Below are 11,220 nucleotides of genomic sequence, written 5' to 3' on the forward strand. Positions count from 1 at the left end.
TTGCACTCTTAAAGACTAAAATATCTTTTAAGAAAATATTTTAGTCTTTAAGGCAGAGCTCTGGGGGAGGATTATCAAACAAAAAGAAAAATTTGTTATTTTGATTAATTTCTATTTCAAATTAAGAGTCGTCGGAAACACTTAACTAACTTTTCCTTCTAACTTTTCCTTTAGTGTTTGTTCTCTGCATGTGTAATCATTTGCTATTATGCTCTGCTGACTGATAATGGTGCTGACCCTAATGTTACTCAGTTAGTGCGTATTGCATTATTCATTCAGCTTCATAGGATGGTTATAATGAGATCATCATCCATGACAGCTCCTAGTTAGCAGCCTATTCTGAATTAGATAGATAATAAAGAAAATAATGGGTAATGTTAGACTGTAATGAGTTGTCCTTAAATCATTTATATAAAGAGAGAGCGAGAGAGAGAGCCCAGTGAATCGACGTGTGGTCAAATTAAGCAAAGTTTTTACTACAAGATACAGCCATACACGAAGATCATTTCACAATTACTGATGATTAATTCTCTCATTTAGGAAGTGTGTCAGGTTGCCTGGATCTGGAGGAGTTTAATGTGAAGACTCTTTATGACAAACTAGAGGACCAGAACCTCCACATCGCCGCCCAGCTGGCCAGACATCGCAAAGACATGCAGGAATTTTATAGGAATATATGCCAGCAGGCTGAATCACTCAAGGTTTAGTGGCTTATTTTTGTTTTTAGCAAGTCGGTGGACTTGCACTCAAAATATATCGGATATATCGTTATTCTGTACATTTTGTTTCAGGATGTGTTTGAAAATATGGATAGTAAAAACCTGAGTCTCCTTAAAGAGATTCTAGTCCATAATGTGAGGAAGGATGTGTTATCACACACTCACATCGGAGAGGGAGACAACCAAGGTGAGAATAAATGCACGTATTAAATAATTAGTTAAGCTCCACAAATCAAAAAATACGACAACTTTTTTAAAAAACACAATGTTATGTTATGGTCAAAGAAAGATAAATTATGTACTTTGCTATTCATAAAAGTAGATGGACCCATTAGTAACAAAATAGAAGCTGCAACTAGAAATTATAGTTATTATTCCCATTATATTGTTATTCTGAGGAAGCTTCTGGATAATCTATGTTAAAAAAATAAGGAAAAAAATAAATGAAATCTTGTTAAATTAGTGTTTTGTAATTTCATTTAATATCTGGTGAAGGGATGGACGAACAGATGGACAGATTGTTTGCTCATACCTTTTACTGCAGTTCTGGCTGCTGCTCTGAAAACATGTGCAGTCTCTTTGTATAAAATATGAAGAACACTTCAGTGCAGTTTCACCGCAGCACATCGCAGTATTCGACCATCTGTTGTGTGTAATCACTGCAGTCCCTTCTGCCTTACTCTAATTGCTCAGTTAACAGTCTGTGTCTGACTATCTGAGGTCTGGAAACCTGAAGATCAAAAAAACATATTAGTCTGTTTGCTAAATTCAATAGAAAATAAAAAGGACTAAAAATATATATGCTCTATGATATTCAAAATCCTGTCTATCATATTGAGTCTATTTTTTAGACTCAATTGGCAGCATTATGCCAGGTCTGTGTGTGTACCAGTGGTTCTGGTCAGTGGATAGTAATATCAAAAAAATTGAGAACTTCCACATTTTTTTAGTACATTTCAACTCAATAGCTAAATGCTTACAACTTGGACAGTTTAGAGTAAATTCAAACGTAAGCACACTTAACTTAATAATACTAATAATCTAAGTTGTTTTATCAGCCAAACTATGGGTGGGCTGATAAAATACGGTCTGATATGGGTGTTAGATTTAAAACTACGATCATAAATGTATGTGGTGCATCTGCATCATCATCATCAAGCAGCCGGCCTACTGATGTTTTTACAGAAAATATTAATAAAATGCTGAGCATAACAAATTTTCAAATCTTTAGGATAAACATGAATAATGAATTGAATAAAATGCTTTTATTAGTAAAGCAATAAATGCTTGTCCAAATTTGGGAGGTACTTATAATTAGACAACTCTAGTAAAAAAAAAATGCTGCAGCAAACCAGAATAAAAATTAATCAATATCGTCCTCACCACTGGTTTCTCAAAAAATACAATCCACCCTTCTCCCTTCTAGTCTTTCATTACATACAAAACAAGTTTAATTGTTTCTCTGATTACCTTGATGATCATTATTATATTATATTATATTATATTATATTATATTATATTATATTATATTATATTATATTATATTATATTATATTATATTGGATGTGGATGGATGGAGAGAGGATCCAGTATATGTCAAACAAAATCACTATTTTCACTTGATCAAATATTCACAGAGAGAATTGATTTCATGTGATTGAAATAACATAAAATCAACATAATATTGCATTGTAAAAATGACAACAGTAGTTTTTGTGAGATTGCTTTTCATTTGCTGCTTTAACACGTCTAATCTTTTAGATATCATTCTTCAGCACCTGTGCATTCATTTAGCCATATTTTTGTTTGCAATGTTTATAAGTTCATTCAGATTTTTTTCTAGGTTAAGGTCCTGTTGTTCAAATTGAGAATGTAATTCTTTTAACACTGCTGTAAAAATGATCTCCCGTAGCATTTAAACTATTTTGCTTTAAGAGCCTAAAACTTTTAAAATGCCTTGTGTTTATTCTGTATATTTTCATGAAAGCAGACATTTCCACCAGCCAAGCTGAGTCCTCTGTGTCTTTACTGGGAGCTGTTCTTAGATCAGTCGAAGCTCTTTTATGCAAGCTGACAGCAGAAGCTTGGCAGAACCAGGATCTGTGTGGTCTTCCATATTGTCACGGTTCAAGAGACTCTGAGGCTCAGGTTGGATATATGCAACCTGGTAACACCAATATGTCTTTTACACAGGTAATATAGAAACATTTGCTAATTGCTTCAAACATATGTTGAGAATGTAAAAACTGTATCCCCTTTTTGTTTGCTTTCCCCAGTGCTCATCAATGTCTATGAATAAAGGAGAAGCTATTTCTCATGAGACAGGTCAGAAACAAATCTTTAAAAGTTGAGGTTTTTTTTCTCTGTTAAATAAATCAGGACAAAATAGTACTTGCGCTAAGATGCCGTTTCTCTGTTCTCCAGACTGCACACAGACAGCTGCTCCTTGTTTCAGTGAAGACAATCTATCCAAATTGGTCACCGTATCTCCTTTGTTCAAAACTCTGCAGGACATTCAGCAGTCTTTACAACAGCTTACCACAGATGAGTCACATCAGCATTCCCATAAAGGTGCAAAAACAAAACTGTCTTTTAGCTTGAAAGTAAAATTCACAATGAACTATGTACAGTGTCTTGCAAAAGCAAAAAACCCTTCGCATTCCTATCAGTTAGTACTTTTATTTAATCAACCAATGCAAAATAGTGCATTGTTATAAAATAGAAAGAAAATGGCAGTTTCAACTTTGTAGGACCACCATTTTCTGTATTTATAGATGAACTGCCCTCCTTGGCAGTTCCACCTTGCCTGCTGTTGGTGGTCAGAGCGCTCAGTGGTGCTGATTGTATGGCAGCCTTGCTCCTGTCGGTCTGCCGACTGGAGCCAGAGTGAATGGGTGAATGACTGGATGTAATGGACAGTGATTTTAAAGCCCTATGCAAGTACAGGCCATTTATCATTCTGAAGGCCGTTGGTGGCACTTAGTTGTTTCAGGGAAGAGTTGAATTACAAATGAATTCCAATTAGATTATTTGGAATAAAGTTTTTAAAAATAAGAAACCCACAAGTCATTTTCCTTCCATGTGAAAATGATGTGCTACTTTTATTGAACCTGATTAAATGTATTTACTGCAAGTTTGTGGCTGGCATGTAACAAAAGATGGGAAACGAGGGCTTGAATACTTTTGCGAGGCACTGTATCGTAAATTCCGACGCATCAACTCCTGATTCACCATTTCTCTGTTATAGCAGAAACGGGGACTTCAGTCCAAGAGAACCACAACGAACGTCTAATTCCAACTGCACTGGACAGCCTGTCTCCACAGCATTCGGCTGTTTACCTTTTTGGTTGTCACGTGGTGCAGTGGCTTGCAGATTCCCCCATGTTCCCCTCTGTGCTTCTTTTGCTGGCAAAGTCGGTTCCCTTTTGCTCATCTTCGTCTAATGAGAATCCCCTGGGTCATTTCACTGGGGACTTCTATTTTGATCCAACCAATCAAATCCTTTATCTGTCAGAGGCAAAGCTTCAGCATGTGGGACACTTTATTGCTGTCATTCTGCTGTCCATGGCCCGCATAGCAGTAGGTAATAAAAAAAAAAGGTAAAAGAGAGTCCTGAATGTCATGCATAACATTATAGGCTGGGCAATCATCTTTGAGCAGTAACTATGTAATCTTCTTCGGCAGCAGAAAGATTAATTTGTGTTGTTTTTTTTTTATCCAGGATCCAAACCCCAGACGTTTCTGCAAGCTCTGCATGAAGCCATTTCAGCTGTAAGCCTTCAGCTGTTCAACCTTTCTTTTAAATGGAGCCCAGCAGAAGTGTGTGAGAGTAATCTGAAGCTCACTCATCATCCTCACACAGTTTGAAATGTAGGCTGATAACTTTTTATTGCTTCTTTCTTCAGCCTAATTTTGATGCATTAGGTGGGCGGCATGGGGCATTAGTGGAGCAATTTCTCAATATCAGAGTTCCCTCTGAAGCGCGCTTCACTGAGCCCCTATTAGCTAGAAGGTTGGTGTGAAAAACTAAAAATTACAGCAGAGAATGTTGGATGCATTTATTATAAGTAACTTTTCTCATCTTCTACTTTAGACTTGAGAAATATAAGTATTTTAAACTGGAAGATCTTATCTGCAACCTCAAACAAAGATCAACTCCAAATACAGGTATGGCAGCTTTTAATGTTCAAGTTCAAGTTATTTTGTAGGCTTATTGTTTTTTTTACACTTTATAAAAGACAAGTGCAATATAAGGCACTCAAATAACTTGCAAAAGACTTTGAAAATAGAACATTTACAATTTTCAAACATTTGTCTCTCTACATTCTATCATGATATCTGCCACAATAATTATACATATTAAGGCTATTAACAGTTCAGTCAAATTCAGAATAGGGAATATAGTTTAAAAATGCACAACACAGTCCATCTTCGGTCTGCATTTTTTTATCCATTGCTTTAATAAGAGAAGGTAAACCTAATCGTAGACTTTGCAAAGCTCAGCAAATGGAGCATGAGCTTAACAGAGCAGAAAAAAAACTACAAAACAGCTGCTGAGATATTCTCAAATAGCTCCATTCAAATAAAGATGAGCACAGAGATAGTGTGATAATAAACCTCCACCTGATGCTAGCTCTGAGAAATTAGCTCTGCCTCTTCAGGTTTGTGTGTCTAAAACTAATTAATGAATTTATTGGTACGTAGTAAAACAAATTAAATATAGTATTGATCAAATATTTTTGAAATATGTCTTTAGTCATTAGGATGACACTACTTATAAAGTAAATAACATTATTATTTCATAAAACTACATTTTTATACCTGATTAATCCTTCAGAGCTCTGCACTCATTAGTAATGTCAACTTGTAGTGAATAGTAATTCATTAGTAATTACTACTAACTATTGATTACTAATCCATGCCAGAGAGAACCTAGGCATGCATGCTCATTCAAAAGCTAGCTCTGCACAATAAAGCCAGTATTCAAACCCATGACTTTATGGCAACACACCAACGCTGCTGTTACCAACTGTGTGTAAAAGATGTGTTTCTTATGCATTTGCTAAGTATAAAGAAACCAAAAAGTAGAGAGAGGACATTATAACAGTCGAAAACAGTGCTTTTTTAAATAATTACAACACTAGGAATAAGCAATGCTTTGTTGCTTTAAATAAAAGCAATAAAATTGTGTCATGTATTTCAGGTTTTCATTTTTCCATTTGCCTTCAGCAGTCTCCACAAAAAACCAAAACAAAAACAAACAGACCATCCTTAAGTCTACTTGAAAAAACTATACTTTGAATGGTCAATACAAACTTTCTCTTCTGGTGAGATTTTCAGAGCATAATCTATTTTGGGTCCAGATAGTGAAACAATTATGTTCCATTAATCTGCTAGAATAATGCGTCTCATAGATAAATGGATGAATCCATTTGCCATATCAGACTCTTTTTTTCTCATTTCTCCACTTCCACAAGCTATAAACATCATTAAACAATTGTGGGTCTGGAGAGAAAGTCAATTATTGCCTCCCTAATGAGTTTAGAGAGCTTTTGTTTATGAGAAATGACCCAATAGCCCAGTACCAGTGAGTGCTGAAGGAGTGCACACAGGGGCTATTGTGCTAGAAAAGCAACTACATACTGCTCTGTTTATTAATTGCTTATGTCATTATTTACTTTTTTTAAGTGTATGGTTTAATTTCCTCAGGTTTACCACCAAATGGGACACCAGTGCAGGTAATGAAGCTACGTGGCATAAAAGGTTAGAATAAAAGAAGCAAAGATAATGTACTTTATGCCTTGCATAACATGATCCTTTTTCCCCAGATGTCATGTGTAGAGGAAGAAATTGACCGCATGAGTGAATCTTTCCTGCAGCTAAGCATGCAGATGCAGAGGAGATCTCAAATAAGCACAATGTTAAAGGAGAGAGAGAACGGTGCTGCAGAAAAAGCGGTAATTAGAATGATTGGTGACATATTTAAAATCCTAAAAATATATATGATTTGTACATTATTGTTTAAATTGAATGATGCATTGTCCCACTCATACGTAATTTATTTCTGTCTTATTTCCTGTGTGTTTGTTTTGACGTTTTTGTCACAGATTTGTTTTTTTATTCCATTCAGCCAAAATTGTTTAAATTCCCTGAACCTGTTCAGTGTTTTATCTTTACAGTCACAAACCACCTTTTAATAAACTCTTGTTATAGAAAAGGCTACTTCAGCACATTGTAGTGCTGTTTTATCCCTAAGCAGCTCATGATCACTGTATTTAAACATTTGTTTTGCTTTTATAGACCTAACAGTGGAAAAAACCCAACTGAAATAACAGTCCCAACAATGTTTTTAGTTTTGCGGATTTGGAGTTTATTGTCATAAAAATTCTCGAGAAGGTTAAAAGAACAATTTACGATAAGTGTACAGCAGGGGTGTCAAACTCCAGTCCTCAAGGGCCAGTGTCCTGCAACTTTTAGATGTGCCTCTGCTGCACCACACCTGAATTTTTTTTTAGTAAATTTGTTAAACTCTTTTCATTTCCAGATGATGACTCAACAAATCTGAGATGGGATATAGTAACTTGGATTATTGTTTCATAACCCTGCTTTGAACTTCACTGGTCCTTTGTCCCTGATCTGTTTGTGTTCTTTGGATTTCATAATACTATTTACAGACACCATAGCTTTTTATAGTGAAATTTAAGTTATTTAATCTCGTTAAATTACACATTGTTGTACTGGATTTGTTTTATGTATAAAAGCAAAATGGACCGAATACTAATGTACATCACGCACCTTTTAGTTTTTCACTCAACTTTATAAAAATAAAATGTAACATGAGAAATTTTGAAAAGGTTCAGAGAGTTGGCTATTTTGCTAGATACCAAACGAATAAAAGACACATTGCATTGATGTAATCACATTAATGGGAATAATTACTTAAACAAATCCCTCCTTCATGTTGATGTAAATGTGCTCCAAGTCATTCTTGACATAGAAGATAAAAACTCACATTAGGATGCACAAGTATGATGAATGAATGAGTGATCTATTTTTGCAGAGGGAAACATCCACAAGCACGCCAAGCCTGAGTCGTAACGGAACAGTCCTGTTGGAGCTGAAGAGATGTTATGTATCACAGCGACTCAACGAGCTGCAAACCACATTAAACCAAATGAGACGTTGCCAGCTGCGTGATGGCGAGCTGAGAGACGGAACAAAAGGCCGCGAGGAAAGTGATGATGGCTCCGATCAGCACAGAGAAAAGGAGCATGATCCTGCCACGGATCGCCGCAGTCCTCCAGACCACCAGCGGAGCGCCGCTCTTTCAGCTGGTCAGAAACTCAGCCCACGCAGCCCAGAGAGCCGAGGTCTTTTGAATGATAAAGCGGAGAGTTATATTTCCGACCAGCAGAGAAGTGGCTCTGTTCAGACCAACAATCCGGACATCTTAATGGATCAAACTTTCCGGCGCACCAAAGATCAACTCCATTAAAAAAAAATCCCCCAGGAAATCTGAAGCCTAATAGACAAACCTAAAGAAAAATAGAAAAGGACACAAAACTATTACAAACATATATTTGATGCTTTGATTTTCATTCAGATGGCAATGGCATATTCTTCTTTCAGAGACTTCTTTTTCTGTAATATTTGGCCTCTAATAGCTTTGAGCTAATATTGTACAAGATAATACATTTGTTTGCTAAAGTGTGATTCCATTGACCTCAGTCTTACCATGCTGCAGCTTGAAATCAGTTCAGCTGTGCCCTGTTAACCACCAGTGATAACAGACAGGAATATATTCTGGCAACGAGCCGCAGTATGACACAACCTGTAATATTATCCAGATAGCGTCTCTGTCTGGAGTTAATAAAGGGGTAGGACTATTGCCTTTAGAACAACCTATGTTAATTATAATAATCTAATTATTATAAACTAAAACTGAATTACTTTTTTTTTGTCTCCTGATAACCTGTCTTTGTTTATATATTCACTAACTAAAATCCAAGTTAGGATAATACTTGCTTATGCCATTCAGTGGTGGATTTGCTTGTTTGCTTTGGATCATTGTATTGCTGCAAAACCAATATAATGCAATCTCAGCTTGAGATTGACCTCAAGGTCACAAACTGATGGCTGGAGATTTCTGTTATAGAACAAAAAATTATAGTTTCCAAGAATTATCCTCCAACTCCTTTAAAAGCAAAGCTGCTTCACATTATTACATGCCCACCTCTATGTTTGACCGGTTTTATATATATTTCTATATAAGCTGACATTGTTTTAGTTTAATGTCAGATTTAATTGATATGCAAATGTTAAAAAAAAAAGTTATCCCTTTGTCACATGGATACACAGAATATTTTTTTTCAAAAGTCTTGAGGATTTGTGGAGTTTTTTGTACAGAAGTAATTTGCCCCCCTGGAACTCTTCTCTAGGTATTTACAGTGCTTTAGTTGTTTTTCTGGGCAATTTTTTGACCAACTTGATGAGTTGCTGACACTCTCTTGGAGTAATTTTGGCCAGTCTACCACTTTTGGGTTCCATTTTGGTTTTCCTTTGTTGATTATAGTTCTCCCTGTGATTTGCTGGATTCCCGCAGCCTTAGAAATGTCTTTGTAACCCTCTCCACAACATGAGTGCCAGTCAGAGGAGAAACCTAAGCTTCATAACTGCTGCTTTCTTCTGGGCCAGCGCTTTATCTGACACACAGGGTTCTGGGTCTTATAATAGAAAGTCAGTATTCCTACCGGGGGGCTGTGAGCCAAATCAGAAGGTCAGATGGAACAAGTCTTCACTTAATATCAGTGTTAGCTTTCCACTCCATGCCAAGTCCCCCTTACAGAATCCAGCAATGCCCCGCAGCTATGTGTGGGTGCTTGTATGTGAGGTGTTGTTTAGTGACTGACCTGAGATTATGTGCTTATCAGTTAGATTAGCTTCTTTTGCCACTGATCGGACCTTCACGTCTGCTTCACAGTGGCACAGACATACAACAAACTGCTGGAGGAGCCTGTGTGTGTAAATCTGTGGGATGTTTTGCAGTTGTACCACATTACACTTGCTCTAGTTGTTTAGATCACAACACATGGGTTATTTCGGGAAGATTAACTTCATGTGACATCTGTGTGGGTATGTTTCCATACGTGTTATGTTTTCAATCGTATGTTTATAGGCTGCAACTGTGCTCCCTTTTAATTTTTCCCTCAATCAAGTCAAGGTAACTAATCAAGTGCATGCGGACCTAATCTGTTTGTTCATTTGTTTGAAAACATTTTCTGAGTAAATTACTGCTACTACTTCATTCATAAAGCACTTTAAGACATCAGCAGCTGCGACAAAGAGTTGTACAGATGAAATCAATGAACATTCGAAATATGGAAAGGCCTAAAGAAAAAAAGACAATAAAATCAAACATGCGTTTGCTCAAGATTTAGATTAAATGTATGATTAATTGAGACAAGAAAACAAAATGTATTTTTATTCTTTCACAAAATGCACATTATATTTCAACCACAAACACATTTCTTTTGAGATTCTAAGTGAATAACTGTGAAGAAGAATGAAAATGATAAATGTTGTTTACATTTTGTTAAGTACCTTTTTATTCAGCCTCTTCTATTCTGGTGTCAAGAAAGAAAATCCAGAGAAATCATGTCCTTAAAAATCACCTAATTACTAAACAAAGTTCACAATATTAGTGCCAGAAAGCCTAACTCTGAACACACAATGTCCACGATGATACATGGCAGTGCCAGCATCATGCTGTGGAGATGCTTGCCTTCCACAGGGACAGGAAAACTAGTCTGAGCTGATGGAAACATGGATGAAGCTAAATACATGGCAACCCTGCAAGAAAACAGTAGATGCAACAAGAGACTATTAAAATGAGTGACTGTAACATGACAAAATATTGTACAGTGCAGTGGGTATGATTATGTTTGCGAGACTCGCTCTTGAGACACAACGCGCAACAAAACAGTTAATCGTGCCAAAAGATGAGTGATGTCTGGCTCTAAAAGCTGCAGCGTTAAGAGGTTTTTCCAGTAAGACACACATGAGGTTTACATCTCAGTTTACATCATGTTTGATCCATGACTGCCTGCTGTAATCATGTTATAATCTTGAAATCCTTCCAAATCCCTGGAAATCTGCTCTATGTCTTTTAGGTCCTGCAAGCACTCTCGCACAACCCATCCTAGTACATATGAAGCAGCATATACACTTCTGACCACTTAAATTCCTCCATTCTGAGCGCTCTCTTGATTTTAGTGTCATGGATATCTGCTCTCACAACAACTTCCTGTTTGAAAAATGATGTCAATATATACAGCAGTAGTATATTTATAGGCTGCAACTGTGCTCCCTTTAAATTTTTAATGTACAGTGCTGGAAAAAATGAAGAGCCCACTGCACTGATCCCCACTGAAAACCTCCTGGTTATTCCACCAAATATTGATTTCTGAACTCTTCCTGAGTTAAAACATTAGTGTTGTTGTTT

The 11,220-nt window shown here is 36.4% G+C and overlaps 1 protein-coding gene across 1 annotated transcript in view; it reads left to right on the top strand.

The window, feature by feature from the left end:
* Positions 1 to 10,975, top strand: part of LOC116708341 (uncharacterized) — a 16,815-nt gene extending 5,840 nt beyond the window's left edge. Inside the window, exons 7-18 of the mRNA XM_032546242.1 lie at positions 541 to 701; positions 792 to 906; positions 2,710 to 2,912; positions 2,996 to 3,044; positions 3,144 to 3,290; positions 3,967 to 4,302; positions 4,441 to 4,538; positions 4,625 to 4,731; positions 4,813 to 4,886; positions 6,429 to 6,457; positions 6,548 to 6,676; positions 7,780 to 10,975. Of these exons, the coding sequence (XP_032402133.1) occupies positions 654 to 701; positions 792 to 906; positions 2,710 to 2,912; positions 2,996 to 3,044; positions 3,144 to 3,290; positions 3,967 to 4,302; positions 4,441 to 4,538; positions 4,625 to 4,731; positions 4,813 to 4,886; positions 6,429 to 6,457; positions 6,548 to 6,676; positions 7,780 to 8,214 (1,770 nt within the window). The 5' untranslated portion in view covers positions 541 to 653 and the 3' untranslated portion in view covers positions 8,215 to 10,975. The remainder of the gene's footprint in view (positions 1 to 540; positions 702 to 791; positions 907 to 2,709; positions 2,913 to 2,995; positions 3,045 to 3,143; positions 3,291 to 3,966; positions 4,303 to 4,440; positions 4,539 to 4,624; positions 4,732 to 4,812; positions 4,887 to 6,428; positions 6,458 to 6,547; positions 6,677 to 7,779) is intronic.
* The last annotated feature ends 245 nt before the right edge of the window (positions 10,976 to 11,220 follow it).

This window comes from Xiphophorus hellerii, chromosome 18 (genome assembly GCF_003331165.1).
Source record: "Xiphophorus hellerii strain 12219 chromosome 18, Xiphophorus_hellerii-4.1, whole genome shotgun sequence".
In the NCBI taxonomy this organism is placed as follows: Eukaryota; Metazoa; Chordata; class Actinopteri; order Cyprinodontiformes; family Poeciliidae; genus Xiphophorus; species Xiphophorus hellerii.